The 20,488-nt window shown below is 36.9% G+C and overlaps 3 protein-coding genes across 8 annotated transcripts in view; 2 read left to right on the forward strand and 1 right to left on the reverse strand.

Annotated features, from left to right (window-relative positions):
• LOC135168056 (protein espinas-like) overlaps positions 1 to 13,816 on the reverse strand; it is a 97,957-nt gene extending 84,141 nt beyond the window's left edge. Inside the window, exons 1-4 of one of the 5 annotated variants that reach the window (XM_064131930.1) lie at positions 13,708 to 13,816; positions 12,515 to 12,681; positions 8,342 to 8,599; positions 2,494 to 2,616 (exon numbers count right to left, since the gene is read on the reverse strand). In XM_064131930.1, coding sequence (XP_063988000.1) covers positions 2,494 to 2,615 — 122 coding nt within the window. In that variant the 5' untranslated portion in view covers position 2,616; positions 8,342 to 8,599; positions 12,515 to 12,681; positions 13,708 to 13,816. Of the gene's footprint in view, positions 1 to 2,493; positions 2,617 to 8,341; positions 8,600 to 10,091; positions 10,263 to 10,473; positions 11,229 to 12,514; positions 12,682 to 13,502 lie in introns of those variants that run through there. The other 4 variants (XM_064131919.1, XM_064131947.1, XM_064131914.1 and 1 more) reach the window with 4 other exon arrangements.
• A 183-nt stretch (positions 13,817 to 13,999) lies between these two features.
• Positions 14,000 to 16,097, forward strand: LOC135168112 (uncharacterized). The gene is made up of 3 exons (XM_064132020.1): positions 14,000 to 14,648; positions 14,735 to 14,812; positions 14,937 to 16,097. The coding sequence occupies exons 1-3, from the start codon at positions 14,469 to 14,471 to the stop codon at positions 15,678 to 15,680; spliced, it is 1,002 nt and encodes a 333-aa protein (XP_063988090.1). The 5' UTR covers positions 14,000 to 14,468; the 3' UTR covers positions 15,681 to 16,097.
• A 115-nt stretch (positions 16,098 to 16,212) lies between these two features.
• On the forward strand, positions 16,213 to 20,110 carry LOC135168099 (tafazzin). 2 transcript variants are annotated; one of them, XM_064132001.1, is made up of 5 exons: positions 16,213 to 16,663; positions 16,871 to 16,999; positions 18,326 to 18,569; positions 19,290 to 19,544; positions 19,662 to 20,110. In XM_064132001.1, exons 1-5 carry the CDS (start codon positions 16,228 to 16,230, stop codon positions 19,699 to 19,701), a joined length of 1,104 nt encoding a protein of 367 aa, XP_063988071.1. In that variant the 5' UTR covers positions 16,213 to 16,227; the 3' UTR covers positions 19,702 to 20,110. The 2 variants fall into 2 exon arrangements, with proteins under 2 accessions (XP_063988071.1, XP_063988080.1); XM_064132010.1 differs by lacking the exon at positions 19,662 to 20,110 and having other exon boundaries at positions 19,277 to 19,515.
• The last annotated feature ends 378 nt before the right edge of the window (positions 20,111 to 20,488 follow it).

Here is a 20,488-nt window from a genome sequence, read left to right on the forward strand (position 1 = left end):
TTAATGAAATCGCTGAAATAATACTTTTACACGGTCTATGACAACGTCTTGGATGATTTATAATCCTTCTAGATTCAGTGCGTCATGGGGATTCTCTATTATTGCCTCACTGTTGAATCAGTGGTAACGTGACACTTGCTGAGGTAAAATGAGTCTCGAGTGGACAGTAAAGTGTCTGCCAATGCCCCCAAACACCTACAGCATTCTCTCGGCTTTTTCTTAAAGGAGAAGAAGCGATTTCAGCGAACATTACAGACAACGATATGTTTCATTTGAAGGCTGTAAGAAGTTTTATCTGATTGTCTCATTTTCTCACGTTGAAAATAAATCCACCAATGGCAATGAAAAAGCCCCATTATATTTCGTAATTGACCAAAAAATGTTTCCCATTGAATATCAACACGAAATGATAATTTGTAAGGGGGAGAAGTGGCATACATTGAAAATGTAATATCAATCATAATATCGATTTCTCATCGCTCCATTTGCGGTTATCGGTGGAAAGAGAAAATTGAAGTAATGATTAAAGTAATTCAAACGATATGGAATTCAATGATTTCCTTAATACAAATTCAAATGTCATTTTAGTTTAAATTATTCACAGTAAATTGTAAAATCATTATTGCCTTTTGTCCATAAAAATGTCATTCTTCTGGAACTTACTACCAGATTGCCCATGAAATTAACATTTTTTTTTCCTGGAAATATCCAGGGCTTAAGTCATTTTATTAAATTCCCTTTAAATTCTTTCTGAAAAGCAATTCGACCTAAACAGACGATACGTTTCCCTCACGAAATTGGTTTTGTGATCTCAGATCTCCTCCCAGTGTAACTAATTTCCCTTAAACACCGTTAGTGCTTCCCAATTTGAAAATTAAAATCGATTCATCGAAATAAATGTCCACTACGATAGGGAGGAACTGGTTTTGAATTGGCTATTAAAATATGATGAAAAGAAAGCGAGAATAATTCTCATCTCGAGAATTAAATGTTTTTTTTATAATACGCCCAAAGGATTAAAAAAAATATGCATCTGCGTACAAAGGGAACTTCAAAGACTTGAGAATTGTCGAACACATCGTGAACACCACTAAATCCTCGAATTTATTAGCCTCAACCGAACTTTATTAGATTCTCACAAAACGATTACGTAGGTGTACAACAGGTATCGTCAGGTAAACCAGCTACCGTCCGGCTTACAATTCCCCCCCCCCCCTGCACCGGGTACAATGATCAACGTAAAAATATTCCGAGTCACCTGATATCATCACCTGAGAGGTCGTTTCCACTTCTTTCATCTCTTAAGATTTCTCCCTTCCACCCATTTCCTCCCTCTTCGCCCCGCGGTTTTACGGCGTGCATTTCTCGTGGGTGAAGTCGTTTAGTCCCTGGAAAACCACATGAATCCCCCCCCCCCTCTCAATGACACGTGCCGGATTGTCACGAATGAGGTGAAAAAAACTCGAAGGACGAAATTAAATGGATAAAGTGAAGAGAAAATTGACCCCTCTAGAAATATCGATACAAGGAACGAAATATTCCCGAGTAAAAAGTGATTGTCATTGAACTCATTGAACTATTGCGCGATTTTCACCTACATCGTGCGAGAAAAATTACGATGCTAACGCATTAATTAATCAAGTAATTTTCCAAATCGATTTAATAAATTAATCGTGACTTTTGCCTGAACCAATTGTTCTATTATTTTTCTCCGCCTGATCTGCTTTAGCAAAAAGTATAATTTCAGCTCCTCAGAAAACTGTGACTAAAGGCGTTGGTTTTATAAAAAATAAAATAAAATTTATCGCAAGTTCAATTGAGGAATCTAATCTATCGGATTATTAAAAGTGTTTCTGTTTCCCCCCCGAGCCGAATCGCGAAAACGCGGGGGTCAGTGGGAGAGTGTAGGAAAAACCGCAATCAAGGGCGTAATCAAATCAGTTATAGTTTCAATTTCTTGTGAAACTTCCGCTCGGACGATTAAACTGGAAATTGGAGTGTTACTAATTTTGGCCGACTGTGGGATCCAACCCACGTCCTCCGCGTGTCAGCTCGCGTTCTAACCACGCGGCCACTTCCGCAGGTACACATACATAGAATATTAATTCTTTATCATGCAAGCATGCTGAAATTTCACATACAAGGAAAAGTGCCCAGGCATCCGGAGAACACGGCATGATTTCTTAATTTTTAGAAATCTATTCCCCGATTTTTCGGACATTTATATAAAAAAAAATCCTGAGCTAGTCATTTTCCCAGAATATTTTTATGGCGTTAACGCTCATTCCGAGTGACATTATTAATCACTTTATATCACACAATAATATTTCGTTCAAATGTCAGTTGATGCAGCAAGATCAACTGAAATTTGAACTTCATTACTGCAAATAATATCCAAAAAAACTTCTGCCCCTCAAATGCCTCCAACCACACAAATCATCCGCCTGGAATCCTCTTCCAACCCACATAAAAAAAAATTGTATCAAGACTCACCGCCAGAAGTGGGGCACATAACCGGTGGAGCACAGCTCTCTGCACTGGGTACAGGGTGCCCCCTGTATCGTAGCCGGCACCAGGCCGACAGGCGACGCCGGGCTCTGTCCAGCCGCCAGCATTCTGCAAATAAAATTCGCAAAATTCAATTTTTCCCTTAAATTAAAAACCCAACCCTCCAACATGAAACTCATCTCTACCCGCAAATGAAAAATAAAAACCCCTGCATAATTCTAGGGTGATTGGAATTAATTAAGACGCCGGCGCTAACGCCAAAGTGGCAGTTGCGTTTTTGAATTAATAACAAGAGCGTATAATTAACGCTGACGCTTTTAGCCATTATGAAAATGTGAATTGGTGGGATGGGAAATAGTGTGGGAGGTACAGAATGACTGGAGGAGGGGGTAAATATGTAGAGGAGAGAAGGCCTGGAGAACGGCCTTCGATCGTGGCCGATTAACAGAGAAGAGAGAAGTTAAGTACTGGTACTGTGCGAGTACGGCAATTATCCCATTTCTCCTCTCTCGTGCGTCCTTGCTTGTGTTTCTTCCTAGTTTTCTTATTCACTTTTTTTTTTTTTTTTTAATTCTCCTGGTTACATCCCTCAGTGGAAAATGTCTATGCCGCTTGCACGATCGTTATCTCATCTCGACGCGCTCCCGCGGATCTGGTGTGCGTGATGCCATTCAATGTCTTTTCTCCTGTCTCATCCTACTTGCTTCTTCACTTTTATTATTTGCTTTATTTTTACAATGTTTTATTTTACTTTTATTTTTGTTTATCGTGGTTGTATTTTGTTTTATTTTCGCTTTGTTTGATCCTCCGTTCTGTTTTATTTTCCATTGGTCTCATTTCATTTTCTTCAAGATGCATCTCCATGGCTTTTGTATCACGCCTTGGGTTTTCAAAGGCTTTACTTGCAATCGAGCATATCGATCCATCCCTTCGACAATGAAATACGTACCTGTGGGCAATGCGATAAATTTTCATCCCACTGAATATAACGGAAGACGTATCTACAGTTGCTTCTGGAAGACGAAACGTTTGAGGGAATAAAATAAAATTATCTGTAGAGGGGGTGAGGAGGGGGTGATGGAGGAAGGGATGAGTGGAGAAATGCGAGATGTGAAGAGATGAATGGGCAGTGACCATGCGCAATTATTTAATAGTTTAATAATGTGAGAGTAAAATTAACGGTTTTTTTTTCTCTCGTTGCTGAATGGAATTTAATGAATTGCAATGGAATATTTTGTGATTTATCAGTCGTGGAAAAAAAAAAAAATTGTGGTTTCATCAGTAAAAATTATGAGACCAGAGAGAAATAAAATACTGTGGAGTCTTTCAGGTGCAAAACAACTTGAAGCTCAAAATAAAATGAGAGTTGAAAATTTCTGCGAGATGACATTCGTGATTTAGTAATGATTAGGGCGAAGAAAATAAAATGGATTGCGTGAGTTTTGTGATTTAGTGGGTTGAGAAATTGATGGTATCATTAATGAAAATTATTGCTTCATAGTGAAAAAATGTCTTTAAATGTTTTTTTGTATTTTTTTCCCCGTTGACTAATCGTATGAAGATGAAATGGATTGCGGCACATATTTTAGGATTAACTTATTCCGAAACATTGAAGGCTTTATTAAGATAAATTATTATCCTGCAGGTGTAAAAAAGGATTCAGAATGAAGAGAATCTGACAAATTAATGGAAATGCTTGACAATTTTCTGAATAGATATCCCTTCTCTTCAGATTGTGATGAAAAAATCATTCGATCACTTTCAGCTCATGCTATAAACTTCCCATGAGGTACACTATTTAACTTCACCGTAAAAAAAATATTCCCCATCCTCACATGTTTAAAACCACCAACCGGTCCATCGCATAATCGACTAGAGGAGAAAATTCTAAGAATTTTAAACAATCGACGCTCTCATCGTCCGCTGAAGTTTTTACTACTCAACATAGTAATTTTTGCTGTTTTCGTCAAGCAAAACATAAGAGATGGGAAAAACTTCCAAAGTTTCAGATCGTAAAAAAATGCAATTCAACATGCCAAAGTTCCCCACAATTTAAAAAATGTGTACTGTATTTATTCCATCATATCTGTTTCCGACCTATATTCGTTCCCTGAAATTACGATCCCTTCAACTCGAAAATATCCTGTTCATTTACTCATAAATGAAAAGACGCTTGTCAGCATGAGACGTACGTTACTGCAGTGACAGCAAAAAAAATTCATTCAAAATAAATCAAATTTTTAATTTTGTTAGATATAGCCCTCCATTACTGTGTTCACATAGTAATTATTATATTTTATATTCTCTCCGTGTCTCCCGAAACCGGCAATCTCAATGGTGCATTAAAAATATCACCAAAAAATCTTCACCCCACCGTAAAATCCCATCCAGTTTTCCCATCAATTAAATAAACAATAAAATGGAGGTCTTCAGAATGAGCCTGGGCCATGCAATAAATAAGGATCCTCAACGATTTAACAGAGTGCAACTGCGGGTTTCTTTAGAGGTCTGTTAAACCCCATGTTTTAGAACGGTGTAAAATCAAAACCACCCATGGCCCAATACACATGCATTCTGGTGACTACGTGGGTGAATGCGGTGAGATAATAACATGTAAAATGCTAAGAATTTTTGTTTGAAATTTCTCTTCCCCCCCCCCTGCTATTTTTTTATCTCCAAAATGCTTTTTTTTATATTTTTCAAGTTTTCAGACTGAAGAATCCTGAGAATAGTGAGGAAGATGAGAGGGGAAATGAAGGGTGGGTGAGAAAGAAACGTTTGAAAAGAGGTACGAGATGGTGGAGAGCAAGGTTGTAGGTGCTTATTAAGGTCCCGCATGGGAAGATTAACGAGCAGTAATGACCGTAGCACCTACGTTCGAGCCATTCCCGATGAGGACTCGATTTTTTTTTTCTTTTTCTCTCAGCTTCTTCTCGACTTACTAGGGGTTAGGTGCTGTATTGCCATCCGCTGGTGTGTATTACTCGCTTCACTAGATAAGTTCAGCTATCGACGGTGCATGCAGATGATTATTAATGAAGAGAAATTAAGATACCGCGTGATAAAGATAATTGCTTCTCTGTTGTTATACTGAAGTAATAAAAAAAAACGCTTTCCTGATTAAATTAATGGGGTGGGAAGGGTTTTGAAAAGTTTATCTGTTGATTTTAGTTTATATGAGGGTTCAAATTATCTCTTCGATCTATAAAAGATTGACGCTTCGTGAAGTTTCTCTCCACTAGAATTCGTTTACGTTACCGTCTAATCTCAAAACTGATTGAACAATGAGTCGCGTTAAATTTATTCCAGAGAAAATATTTTGCATTTTCTAATTCTCCTCGAGATTATAACTGTTTATTTTCGCATATTTATCATGCGGAAAATTTAATCATCCAATCATTCTTCTTCAGATGAGAGTGGGCATCCTCTTCACTCTATACGACTATATTATTGATTGAATTTTTTTTAGATTCTGTTCGAACGGATGTGGGAAGGGAGCTGAGTGCAACAATTGAATGCAGATTGCATCGTCAGAATGGACATTGAAATGTCATGGACAGTACAGTAGTAATTTTTATCAAAGCGACATTGAAGTTGATTGGGAATTCTGTTTTTAAATTTACAGATAAAATTTCATTGATTTATAATCCATGGGTTCCATTCATTGCTCATAAACGTCTTACGAAATGGAAGGCCAAATTATTAAATAGTGAAATTTGCGGAAATATCAGAGATGAATCTGCATGAGATGGATTTTCTGGACCATTCTGAACGTTCCTTGAATTTTTTCCAACTTTTCATAAATACCCAGAGAAGAAGGTGTCTTAAATTACATATAACGAGATATGCCTCGCAACTATCGTCCAATGCGTCGAAGCAATCGATGAAAAATCATCAATAATGGATGAATGATAAAAAACAAAGGATAAAATAAAAAAAATATATATATCAGAGATGAATGGACACTCTTCGCCAATTAAAAATGCCCTCGGGCATGAACATATCTGTCATGTCACAATTTAATAATAACCCACGCAGAAATTATCGGAAGGCATTGCGTGCAGAGTATCATCTCTTTAGCTGAAATCCAGCATTAAATGCAAAGGGCCCCCTCACGCGGTATGTTTCAAACTTGTACAAGACTTATATATTCCAACTGGACACACGAAGAAAGTAAAACGCGTGCGTGCTCGTGTAATTAGTGGACTTTTTGCCGGTTCATTAGTTCTTGGAGTTAGAAGATAGTGCATATACTCCTCGACTACCCTTGGCAATGTTAATGGTCTTCCCGATATGAAGATCCCCTTCTCTTTCATTTTTTTTTCCTCTACATCCCTGCTTTTTCTTCCCCTTATTTTTTGCTTATATCTTCTCTCGCGTTGTGTCGTTTGTCTGTCCTCAAATGTGAAACGAGAGATTTACTCTCTCTTCCTCTGTGTTGGTAATTCGAGAAACGACCAATTAACATTCTCAGAAAGGTATAAGCTTCTTGTGGAGGAGGAGATGAAGGGCTTCTTTCTATGTGCAGTCTTCTTCTCGTGGTTTTAAGGGTAAAGAAATAGGGAGTTGTCTCACAGAAATTTCATTATACCGATATTTTATGCTTAACAATTTCAATTTCGGATAATTTATATATTTCAAAAATCATCCTAATGGAAGAATTGAAGAAAAAAATTTAATTAAATATTATCGTCATGGAAATTATTTCGTTTGGCTGTACCCCTTTAGGAACTCGTCGTAATTACCCGTAAGCTCTGAACGACATGAGTTTATTAATGTTTTTAATAATGAAATTCAATTCGTGTAACTCGGACCGTCTGATCAACGGATATTAACGATCAATCAAGGTCCATACGAGTAAGAGATTCTAAAAATTCGCGTTAAATATATATACATTTTTTATATTTTTTTTTACTCTCTTAATTATGGGACCAAATTAATAACCTTTTTCGTAATGCAATTCTGGACTTTTTACCATTTCAATTTGGTCATTAGCAACCTCCACCCGTCACTCTCCGCCAACTGATCTTACAAAATTTGTTTCTCCGCTCTCGACCTCAATTATCAACTAAAATATTCATCATCAAACGACAAAAAGCCTCTTTAACCTTTTTTCCCCTTGATTACAGTAATTTTTTCAACTAATTACACGTCACGACAAACGCAAATACAAAAACCCCATTTAAACTGCAATCATTCACCCGTCCACCTTCGAAATACTCGAAAATCATAAAATATATGTTTGCACGTCTCAATTATTTACCATGACATTACCAATTTCATTCAAATAAAATAATCGCTGGCAACAAAAAAAGAATAAGTGCAAAACCCAACCTGACTCAAGAAAAAAAAAATGATATCAACATGAACATCTTCACCATTAAATAAATTGTGACTTAATCGAGCCAAAAAAATCAACAAAATCAAGATTAAAATCCCTAATTACTGAGCCTGACCTCCACCAATAAAACCCCCATCTCCCCCTCTTTTCCTCCTGTCTCTGTACTTGTCAACGATATGATAATTACGATAACTCGAATCACGCTAATCTTAACACACGAGAGCGGCGTCATCTTACTCCAGACCAAATAAAAACCCTCTAAAAAAAACTACAAATTCCGGTTATTCCGCCAAAGGTAGCAGTCACCTCGTCCCCCACCCTACCATCATGTAGTTTGATATTGCGCTGCGTCATGGCCTGCTAAAACCCGCAACAATGCCACTGAATGATCCTCATTACACTCCAATAGGAGCCCAACTTATTTAAAACGATGAAACAACAGTAAATCGGTTTTAAAAAATACTCTAAAAGCATAAAAAAATAAGCTCTCACCTGTCTTTGTCCAACTTTCACCAGTGTCCTCGGGTCTCCAGCCTCTTCTTAATCTGGAATTGATCGAAGTAATCCAATGAAAATGCACTGAATTCACTGAGCACAAGGATATCACTTGAACTTCACTTTTAACTGCACTTAGGAATCACAAACGGAATCACTGGGGTATTTCACTTTGAATTTCAAGTGATAGTTGTTGAAATACTAGGATGGAATCACTTTGTAGAAAAATCGAGGAGATTCTTGGAACAGGAACAACTGAAATTGAAAATCAAAGAATTTGTAATTAAGTTCCGAATTTTTTAACCAGCTGTATGATAAAAATGGACAGAAAGTGGGAACAATCTATCTCATGCATAAATGTTAATATTATGAAGGAAAAACTACAGTATACCATGAGTTGTAAACACCCCAAGCTATGGACGTAAAAAAAGTTAATTGTTCAGTGTTCGTTTGCCCAGGAGACACTTAAATTTTTTAAAATAATTCACAGCCCATAACTTATGCACTACAAAGATTCAGTTCTCAATTTTTTCTAAGCTCCGACACTTTTCTTTTCATTTACTATTTTACTATTCATGTAATTGTATAACTTTATAGTTAAAAATTCTAAGGAACGAAATAAACAATCCGATAAATCTTTTTTCCAGCTTTAAATCCTGACAATTTAAAAAAACTATCTTAGTTCTAGTTATTGTTAGTTATGTAAAACTATTATTTAAATATTCTTGACCTCAAACTTGATTCAATTCTCAAAACCTATTTGTATCTGTTCTAGCTTAATTTCAAATAGTTTTCTTGATCTTATTAGACTGGTAAAGCGAATAGTTGCGAAATCGTTTCAATGCTTTGATATCATTAAAGGAAAATTTCAGTCCCCATTTGCTACCTGACAATGGTTTTTGCATCGTGAGTTCTTGAGATAATTAAGAAAAACGTTTTCCATTGAAACGTTTTTCTCTCGTGTCTTGGAAACTATCAGAATGAAATGAGCTTCTCTGTAGTATTTTAAATCGGGAATTTTCCCCCGCTATTCAATGAGCCCATTATAACGTGGAGATTTGTAAATTGAAATGTTTATGGAGGTGGGAGGGTCCTAGCAATTACATAATTTTCAGGAAAGAGTACATTTTGAGATCTTTATAGTGCAGAAACCGGCTGAAAACGACTTGCGTGAGGTCTAATGGTCTCACTTGCAACGATTATGCTGAGAATATATCAACTCTTAGGCTTCCATCATTTTTTTTTTAAATTATAAATTGCTAGTCATAGTTTAACGGCTCAATTTTTTTTCACCACATTGCAATTTTAATCCGTTATTCAAGGTGTTATACTCAATTTTTTCATCAATATTCCTTCTAGATTTTTATTTATAGATTTATGTGAAGACAAATCCCCGATAAATATTTAAAAGTCATACAATCATTTCTGAAACTTTTCTTGGATAGTAAATTTTTCCCACGATAAATAATATCAAAAGAAAATATTTTCAGACATGTTTCCGTGAATATTTAATTACATACAGGGGATTTCATCAAAATAGTTATCAAATCGATCTCTCACATCTCCAGGATTCAAATCTCAAGTTATTTTAAAAAGTTAATGACTATAAGCCAAAGGGCTATTAAAAATCCAGGAAATTAGACATAATAGATTATGTCATTAGGGGATAAAAGTATTATTTGACGAATATAGCTAATCACATGAGTAAAATGATACTTTTATAGCCACATAACATAGACTATTTTACCTTATAGAACCGCGATTTACCCGAGTGGAGCGAGGTTAGAATCGCGGTTTATCGGCCCTAACGACATAAAAAACTTTACTGTTTCATAGAGTTTACAATTAAGCAATTTAAAGACTCCAAAGGACACCCATTTACGCCCGATGCATCACTGAAATCCTCCAAGGTCCTCCGATTATAAAAAATCAATGATTACCAACAGAATACCAATTAAAAAATGCAGTGGAACCAAAAATTTTTGTTACGTTCCGATACACATCGCGCCCACTCCACCGATCACCTCCTCACTGCGCTGCAACCGCCAATCTCTAAAATAACCTCAACAAGCCAATCCTCCCCTTGCAATTCCCGCCATTCAAAAAAAACCCACATAATCATCACTAACCTTCCACCACCAAAATCAATCGTCACGGAGTTAATCCAGCACAGATAATCCACAAAATACGATCGAAGCATCTCACAGATCCCAACACGAACCTTTTCACCGACATGGCTTTTGCCGACTTTTGTCAAACAAACGCTGGGACACTTGTCTCACTCTAGCCATCGTCCACCGCCTGGCATCTCCCGTATATTTTGCACGATAAAAAACCAAAGAAGAAGGCCCTGGAGAAGGAAGATCGAGGGATCGGTGTCACTGAACCGTTGAAAGTAAACCGAACGCACTCGAGTATCACTCACTCGTTTTTTTGATTTTTTTTTTTATTTTCAACTCCTCTTTCTCCTCTTCTTGAAGAACAATCGGGTCTACCACTTGACGAAGAGCCACTCGGTTATTCCGACGCAGTGTATACGACGGGTACCTATAATCCCAGGCACACTGCAACCAGCGGCTACTTTATCGTGACGATCTACCAGGAGCATTAAAACACATCGTGCATTCCACACTGGTGGAGCCTTCTTAGAACCTCACTCTGTACACACGTTTATTTTGTTAATAAATAATTTTGTGGGGCTCGAAGGATTTTTACTCGTGACGATGAGAATAGGGATGGATAATAGCTGGTGCATATATTCCGAGGGGTAAAACTGATTGTCAGGTGGTTGAAAGTGCCGAATAAGGACGCGGGAACGTTCACTGTGGCGTGGAAGAGTCCGACTGAGGCTCGAGATGAGGCCCCCCTGGCGTTTCTCCTTCCACTGGGGCCACCTATCCACCTCCACCTGCTATAAAGGGACTCGCGAGATTGCGACTCTCTCTCGCGGTGGGCTGCAGGGGAGACAGGTTACTAGGATTTACACATTCGTTAAAAAAGGGTTTTGGGAGACACTGATAGAAGAATACGTTTTCTCAAGTCCAAGGATTCTACTCTCTGAATGTAGTGCCAATTTGGCGCCTTCTTGTTACTGAAGTGAGTCCCTTTACGAATAATTCATTCGAACTGCTGAGAGTCACTGGTCTAATTTGTGATGATTATTCTAATTCACAGGATTCTGATGATCTCCTTTCTCTCAATATTTTGACGATTTTGGGTTAAATTTGAGATTTTTTTTTGATGCATCATTGCCAAATATTGCAAAAAAGGAAAAGTTTAGATGATTGACCTTTCGACCAAATTCAGGCTATTTTCAGACAAATAACAACTGATCGTGGAAATTTCTCAAAAGTCGCACGATAGTGCTATTGATAGTCTCTCGTCCGGATATCGACCCAATTCATTATGGAATCAGATTATCTGAAGAATGAAGAACTTGACATGAAATGCCAGGGGACATTTTTTGTTAGAAATTGTGTCGAGCAAGAATGGTCTCTTGACATTTTCTGCTGGAATCCCTCATTTCTGAGGTAATTGCCGGCATGAATGATGAGAATCTGGGAGGTATCGTAACTACTTTGAAACATTGGATCTCTATTATATGAGAATTTGATTGTAAGAAACATTTTTGGTGTGTTCAAGAAAAATGAAGAATCCCTTGTCTTTAGAAGCACATCCCCTTTCTCCAATTCTCATAATTTGCTCTCTATCCCCATTAACATTTTCGCAAAATTTGTTCAGATACAGCCAATGCTTTCAAATAACTTCGTGGAAAAATGTAAAGAGTCGGCCATTTCATTAAAGGAATAAAATTGATAAACGAAAATTCTCGAATGAATGCAATTTTTTCGATTTTGAGAACAATGTGGAACTCAATGAAGTCAGCCTTTTTGCTGTAATAAAGATTTGCGAACACTGAACAATTCTCTGTAGTTGTTTACAAAAAAAAATATATAACCGTCAACATTCATAATCAACAGTAACATCAACCCATTTCACAAACAACACAAAAATTTGTTTGAAATTTCTGTCTTCCCATGAGCTGTTTTCAGAGATAAAAATTAATCCTAGAAAATCTATGTTAACATTCAATGAACATCCTCTCAGTATTCGATATTCGGCTCCAAAGTCTTTCCGTAATGCAACATTTACTTTAAATAAATGGCCTACCTGAGTTGGATGTCTGCACAAGGAAGTAGGAAGTATAGAAGTCGAGGCTAGAACATTGCAATTCGCTTTGGCTTGTGGGCGAGAACACGCACCGGATTATGAAAAGTAATTCATAGGTAGATATTCAGTCATCGGGTAGTCTTGCGTTCCTCGCAGATTTCTAGAAACTGAATATCAAAAGTTCATTAGAATTTTTAAAATAAATTTTTGGGAGTGTTCAGTCTTCAAAAAAATTTGTCTAGTCTACTGTGTTGTGAAACACTTCTGGTGGCAATCTCTAGGCTCTTGAAAATATTTTTTGTCTTGCCTCCGAGTGGATACTTGGAAATGGTGCAGTATGATGAAACGTAAAGATATAAAATTGTTGGCAGATGTATGTATGTACAAATGTCTCAAAAATTCGCTATAAATTTTTACAAAGACGAGTAGCAACTGGAGCCTATCTGACAGAAGGCATGTGACTGTTATTTCTTGCCTTATTTGTCTTTTTCTTGTTTTTACTTCTACCAACTCCATTGGCAGTGAGCCTCCGAATGGATTCGTCGCAATTTCCTGTCCCTGTGACAGACATACAGCTGCAGGCACGTTCTACAGGTTGTCTGCATCGGGCAAACTTTTTAACCTTTTGATGAAATAGATTAGGACAAAAGGTTAAACATACCACATTTTTCCAAAAGACATCGCCCAAAACAAATTGTCAGAGCATCCATGCAGATTTCGTAAACAACGACGACCGAACAGAATTTCTGACAATTAATACCATTTTATATCAATTTCAACTTGAGGCAAAAGATCGGCCATTTTCTGGCGTGTAAATACTGATGATCGTAGTAAGGCACATATCTGTCCGCTTATTCTGGAGATATATATTTTCAAAAATATTTTCAAGAGCAATTAAGAACTGATTGTTTCTTTAGAAAATCATATTTTATCATGAGGATTCCCTACTTCACTACGTATTGTATTCTCTTTAAAATTTTTTGCATACCATGTCTACCCTTTCAGCTTCAGCAATTTTTCTCAGCTTTTTTTTCTCACTCGAGAAGTGACTTTCATCGGCTTAAGAGTCATATCTGATGGCTTGAAGAGTAATTCGATACCGCGAAAACTGGAATTCGATACTCCCTGTCACGATCGAGTTTCTTGGTACTCGTGAAGGCATCAAATTCATCGAACTAAAAATTTTTTCTAACCTTTTTTCACGGCAAAAATGTGAGCTAATGAAGATCCGAGAGTAAAAAACGAATATTGCACGTTCCTTTTGTAAATTATCTCCGAGAAAATGATAAGTACATGTGGAAGAATCCGGAAACACCGGGAGTCTTCCCAGAAATTCGTGGGTAGCCGGCGTCGGAGAAGGAATGCCAGCGATTTGTACTGTACCCACCGCGGCCATGTTCACAAGTACTGGCTATTCTCAGTCGGTAAGCTTGAAACCATGAGTTCACCGATATCAAAGATAGAGGGACACCGAAGATACAAGAGTCAAAAAAATCGCACAGGAAACAAATTGATATCATTTCTATTTATTCCCTAAGATTAGCAAAACTCAACTACTTACCAATAAAATATAAAGATCCGAAATTTATTATTTGCAATTCAACTTGTGAATTTAATGAAAAGTTTGGAGATTTTTTCTCCATGATTGCGAGCCAATGGTCATCAAAACACTGGCGAGGTGAGACGGAGAAACCGGGAGAGACCGAAATATGTAAACAAAGGGAATATAATAAAGCTGATTTGGTGTAAGGATGAGTGACTGCAAACTAAAACGCGAACGCTGTTGTGTTGGTTAGAAGTGTAGCCCAATATTTACACCATTAATTTATTTAGTTTTCCAAGGATCTGAATTGAATTTATGTATTATTGCTGCACTCTGGACTGTATTATTCCTTCAAGAATTATTGTGATTATTTTACTCGTAAGATTGGTGATCAATATCGATTGATAACCCATGAACATCAAGAGACCTGAAGTGAAACGAGCTAGGCTGTACAACCATCCAGCCTTTGATTCGCCAGAGAATGAGAGTGAGCTATCGTGGTCAAAAAGTTTGACTAAAAGTCACAAAGGGAAGACCAAGCTGTTCAAGAATGCCGAAAATATTTCAGGAAAAAATAGAAGAGAGAACGCGGTAATGATTGTCAAAAGATTGGATGAGGAGCTAGCATTTTCATTTTTCAATGATTTCTTTTATTTACGATTTTGTTTGATACTCAGGGGAGGAAAGCACTGAGGGATGTGAATGAGTTGGGAATGGCTGGTCCCAGGAAGACAATCAATCGTCCACCCACATCAGTAAGTCAACAATAGCTGGGAAAATTTTTATATTTATTAGTGGTCCAGATAAAACATGAAGCATTCTTATGTTTCCATCAAAAATCCCCTATAAACGGGTCTCAAAACGAGCCAATTGTTTCAGGTAAAAAGCCCTAATATTTGCGGGACTTCCAAATTAAAATGCACAAAAAGCCTCAATCCTTGCGCAAAGTCCCGAAAACCTCCCCTAGCGAAGCCTAAACTCGGCGTAAAAGTGCAGGGCGTATCACCTTCAATTTGGTACGGCATCCTATCTCAAATAACACGAATACCTGCAGACACTCAATCGGAGCCACTAGATGAAATCGAAATCATTAGAGATGATAATGACGATTGCATCGAGATATTGTATGAATCGCAATCTTTGGACATTCTGAGCCCTTGTATTTCGCCTGAGATCGCTAATAATGAGCGGCAAATGGCAAAGTTGGAGCAGGGGTTGAGGATTGTTCCTGCTCGCCCTCGACGGGGCGAAAGTTGGGTTGATAAACTGAAGATCAGGGACATAAAAAATTATCACGAAAAAAACTTCAGTTTACGAGGTTTCGTAGAGAGGAGCAATGATCCTGAGAGCTATTTTTTCAATCCCCGTCGACGTTGTTCTCCCAATTCTACAGCAATTAACTTCCTCATCAACGTTTTTCCCAACATCAGGGAAAACGTAATTGAGAGGATGTATATGAATGCCAACTATAATATGAGTTTAACAGCTTATGGATTGAATAAAATGAAGCCTTCCCTCGAGATGCCTCGGGATTATTGTGAAGTTGAAGCTGAAAATATCAGTCAACTTCAAGAGATGCAATTTGTCTCTAATTTGTACGATTCATCACGACCAATACTGTGAGAATATAATTATCTAGGTTTGATGGGCGTATTGAAAATGTTGTGAAAATCTATAGCTGGAGAAAAACCTAAACAAAGGAGTACTTTTTGAAATTTTGTCAACGGCAGAATAGCTTGATTTGCATTTCGCATTGTAAAGCTCATTGATTGAATTTAGTAGTGTCCAATAAATGTGATGTATTAAATTAAGTTACACTCCTCTTGTCTATAACTATTAATTTTGGAAATTTGAAAACATTTAAACAATCAGATGATTGTCATACCCTGATTGCTGACCAATACCTCAAATTAATTCTCTACTTTCGTGATGGATTATTATTGTTAACCATATGTCGGGATTTATATCAATTTAATATTGAAAATATCAAATAAACTAATTTTGAGATTATTGTCAAGGCTGATGGGATTGGTATTATTTTGTTGATTCTATTTTTGTACATATAAATACCCCCCTTGAACAGAAACAAACGTGATATTCGTGCAGAACAAAATTTATGGGCGAGTGATTTATTCAATTTTATGCATCACCAATGAAAATCATTAATCGAATGAAGGAATACCTAATCAAACAGAAAAAGGTCCCACCGATAGGAGCTCAATGCCCTGGAGCTAGCACCTCAAATAATGCGAAAAATCCCGCGTCAGTCGCCCCAACTCCCACTTCGCCTAAGTATCGCCAATCTTCTGGCTCCCCACAGTTGGCATCAGTCTCCCAGAAAACATGGCGTGACACGATGGCTGTCTCGAATTACGAAAGAGCACAAAGTCTTTCCCGGGGAAATAATTCTAGTGCAACCACAACGTTAGTGCGAAAATCTCGTTCAGTAGCCAATCTAATATTCTACTGTGCATACACGGACAAATGTAAGATGAATTACGACATAACATGGATTATTCCAAAACTCAGGCGGCCCACGATACTATGGCACTTTGCTAGTTCCTTGACATTCGTCGCTGTGGGAATATTCTCCAAGATAATAATCCGTGAGTAATCATGTGCAATTAAGCAACAAAAAACAATCATGCACATTAACGGGAAAAAAAATGTGACGATGACAACTGGAAAAGTATCTTGTCATCCTTATTCCCTCGTGAGAGGTTCAATTTTTCCTGTTTCCGATTCATCACATTTTATTCAATAGAAGCGATTGATTCAATTGTTTGTCGTTGACAATGATTTTATTTATGCAGAATGGCTGAATAAAACGACTGTCTTCAACAAACACTTAATTGAGAAGGCCTTGGACGAGAGACCAAAGAATGTCCCACTCATTACAGTATCCAATCATCACAGTTGCTTCGATGATCCAGGAATATGGGGTGAGTATTGTTGGATCAATGATGAAGAGACGACAAGTGAGATCATTCATGTGGGCGAGTGCACTGAGGATAGAATCATGTGGTGCAGTGAGAACAAAAAGTACTTTTGCCAAGTGTATCCACAAACGACAAGAAATGTGTATAAATATTTACACAGGTCTTATTCAAATATTTATATACATTTATTTGTGGCAAGTAAATATCCCTGACAGTAGTCGTTTTTCTTTTGAGCATGAAGTGAGAGCAGAATTCATAGGGAAGTTGATAGTGTGGAGGCAAAATTGGAATGCTGGTGGTTTAGATGCTTCAAGGCAAATTGGATACCATTGAGGTGACAATAAGAGATTCCATTGATGTTTATTTCCATTATTTGCCATTGTCCGTTGTTGAAGATGTTCATTGTATGCGTTCCTCGAAATCAACAAATATTATAACAAATAGTCTTTTTCATTCTTTTAATCATGTAGTGGTCTATCAGTGTTAGAACATTTTTTGCTGACAGTCTCTGCTACTTTGAGCTAAATTTTCTACGAACTATGGGAGGGATTCGTTAGAGAAGAGATAGGAATAAGATAAAAAAGATAAGAGATTTATGAGGTTGTCTTTGATACATCAGATTGGGATCTCTGAAAAATGAAGTCAGTTCAAGATTTTGTCATAAAAAATTTGTGGCCTTCGTCGAATTTCAGATATTTATCTACCAATAACTGGATTAAAAAGAAAAACAGTTGAAATATTTTTTCTTTTCCTCGATGATAAATACACGGTACAGAACACTAGTATTTGGCAAGTTTTGAGAAAAAACAAATTCGTTACCAATAATTTGCATTTTCTACATTAATTATTCCGATGTAGTGAACAGCTCATTATCATATGACTCTCAAGTTATTAGACCCCACGCGAATGGTTTTTAGATATTGTTTATCTTGTTATGATCTGAACATGTGGCTCAATGACTAACGAAGTGATAAAATTCTTCAAATATTATAGCTTCCGGAATTATATAATAGTTTCAGTGAAAATGGAAAAAAAAACATTTTTCAAAGAATATTAGGCAGCTCTGATCACCATTGATACTAGTTTTCTTTAATCTCTTTAACATAATCAGTCTTCAGCGCTATTAATTGGCATTCGTCTTTCGTATTCACCTGACACTTTGCATTATCCATAATTATGAGAACGAATTCCATGAGAAAAACGTGACGAGACGATTCGCATTGTGATTGAGACTTAATCTGCTGTGACGTAGTTTTATGTACTCTGACGTACCTTGATATTATTTGTGAACAGAAAATAAATATCGTTGACATTCATCGATTGTTCCAGCGACCCTCGACCTGCGACATTTACTCAGCAGGAGGAGAATACGCTGGTCATTAGCCGCACACGATATCTGCTTCACCAATGTATGGCATTCCTATTTCTTCATGCTGGGAAAGTGCATACCTACGATTAGGGGAGATGGCGTTTATCAGGAGGCCATTAATTTCTGCCTGGAGAAGCTAGGGTGTGGGGATTGGGTACATGTATTTCCCGAGGGAAAAGTCAATATGTTCAAGGAGAATATAAGGTTTGAAATACTTTTTTGATTTTGCGTTCAACCGAGTGAAGTGGAAACACAAATTTCTTATATTGACTGGATCTTGCGAATTGATTGGAATAATTTTGGAAAGTAGTTGAATCTATAATGTTGGACATTCTTGATGCAGAATTTCGAAAGATATACATCATCGGACTTTCATTAATGATCAAGTTATTCCATGTTTCACTTATTTGATAGCAAATTACTTGTGAAATAATTGACCCGCAGACGACATAATTACTTGTGACAACGTGATACTTCGAGAATTTATTAGTCATTCTGAATGAGTCTAAGCTTTTTGTGACCATTTTGAATTATTATTCCTTCACAATTCCTTCAACAAGTTATAAAACAGCATATCAAGTATTTCCGTCATGAATTTATCTCAAAAGAGAAAGCTTCCGGCTGCAAATTTTGGGAGAGGTTTTATTCTAGTTGAAGAAATTCTCAACGAAAAATATTTATCGGATTTTTTTCTCAACCCCATCCTGACCAAGACATTCCCCATTAGAATGCAGTTGCGAATGTTAAAGTGTTCCAATCATTATCTTGTTGCCACGATATTTCCGGTGATCATAAAATTCGTAATAAATATTGATTTGTGTTTCTTGCATTCTGCTCGATGTCCTTCATTCATCAATTATGAGTCAGTTTCAACTAACAAATAATCCAGGTTGAGATAAGAGTCAGAGTAGCTTGAATTCGCAGGTTAAAATGGGGAATAGGGAGATTGATAATGGAATCACCGGTAATGCCATTAGTTGTACCAATTTATCACATTGGAATGGATGAAATTCTACCTAACGAACCACCGTATATGATAAGGGTTGGAAAACGAGTGACTTTGTATTATGGAGAGCCCATAGATTTTAGTGATATGTTGAAGGAGTTGAGGGCAGCAAAGGCTAGTGAGATAGAAACTAGAAAGGCCATAACTGACCGAATCGATGCGGAACTTCTAAGGTAAATAAAATGGATTGGTTTCTATCAAATTGTTAATTACTTCAGAGAGCTAATGATAGAATTTATTTGTCTTGATATTAAAAAGTTAATTTTTGTGACCTGTAATTGTTGTTTCAGGTTAAAAGCAGTCACAGAAGATCTCCACGTTCGATCTTGACGTCCAAGTGACGGTCCACACCGTCACTCAAGCTAGAATTAAATTTGAACAATTTCAGTTGAACGTCCACGACACAAATCATGGAAAGACCATTAAACATCGAAGACTCAAGAATGATCAATGATCAATGATCAATGATGTTTCACTCATATTTAAACGTCATTATCTTCATATACCTCCATGACCACAAGAATCACCATGGATTGGGAGAGAAATGCGGAAATAAAAGAGAATAACAAAAGAGAAGAAAATATGCTATTAGCGTAAAATGGTCAAGAGCCATCGAGGCAGATGATTGGTTATCTGGATTAAGTTTAAAGTGCTTTAGATCGACAGTTTTTGTAGATGTCATAGTCTCTGAGAAGCCTAATCGTCTCGGAGCTGTAAATAAAGTTGATTCTATACATTATTTTTATTAAATCTGTTTATGTTCGTGGCGAGATCGTTGATGTCTACGAAACTATGGTATTGAGAGAGAAACGTTGAGACCATTTTTGTAGTTTTTCAAAACCAACAGAAAGTAATTTCTTGGTAAATTTTATAGTTTCAAAAGTGTTTGTGAGATAACAGTTATTTATCAGCTCAAAAGGCTTTTACAAGAGGGTTTTAGTGTTCAGTTCGTTTTGTGGGATTATATTCAAAATGATGAGTAATAGAAGAAAATATTTCTAGATATTTTTTACATCCTTCTAAATTCCTTACAAAAAATCGGAAGATATTATTCCCTAAACCCAATACTTCATGAAGAAAGTTTACACATGTAATTAAATTGGGAAGTAAGTTTGAG

This window comes from Diachasmimorpha longicaudata, chromosome 1 (assembly GCF_034640455.1).
Source record: "Diachasmimorpha longicaudata isolate KC_UGA_2023 chromosome 1, iyDiaLong2, whole genome shotgun sequence".
NCBI classification, from domain to species: Eukaryota; Metazoa; Arthropoda; class Insecta; order Hymenoptera; family Braconidae; genus Diachasmimorpha; species Diachasmimorpha longicaudata.

Coding starts and splice junctions, on each gene's coding strand:
- LOC135168112 (XM_064132020.1), top strand. CDS start 14,469: ATGAACATCAAGAGACCTGAAGTGAAACGAGCTAGGCTGTACAACCAT. Junction 14,649..14,734: donor AAAATAGAAGAGAGAACGCG/GTAATGATTGTC, acceptor TTTGATACTCAG/GGGAGGAAAGCACTGAGGGA. Junction 14,813..14,936: donor TCAATCGTCCACCCACATCA/GTAAGTCAACAA, acceptor CAATTGTTTCAG/GTAAAAAGCCCTAATATTTG.
- LOC135168099 (XM_064132001.1), top strand. CDS start 16,228: ATGAAGGAATACCTAATCAAACAGAAAAAGGTCCCACCGATAGGAGCT. Junction 16,664..16,870: donor ATTCTCCAAGATAATAATCC/GTGAGTAATCAT, acceptor TTATTTATGCAG/AATGGCTGAATAAAACGACT. Junction 19,545..19,661: donor ATCGATGCGGAACTTCTAAG/GTAAATAAAATG, acceptor TTGTTGTTTCAG/GTTAAAAGCAGTCACAGAAG.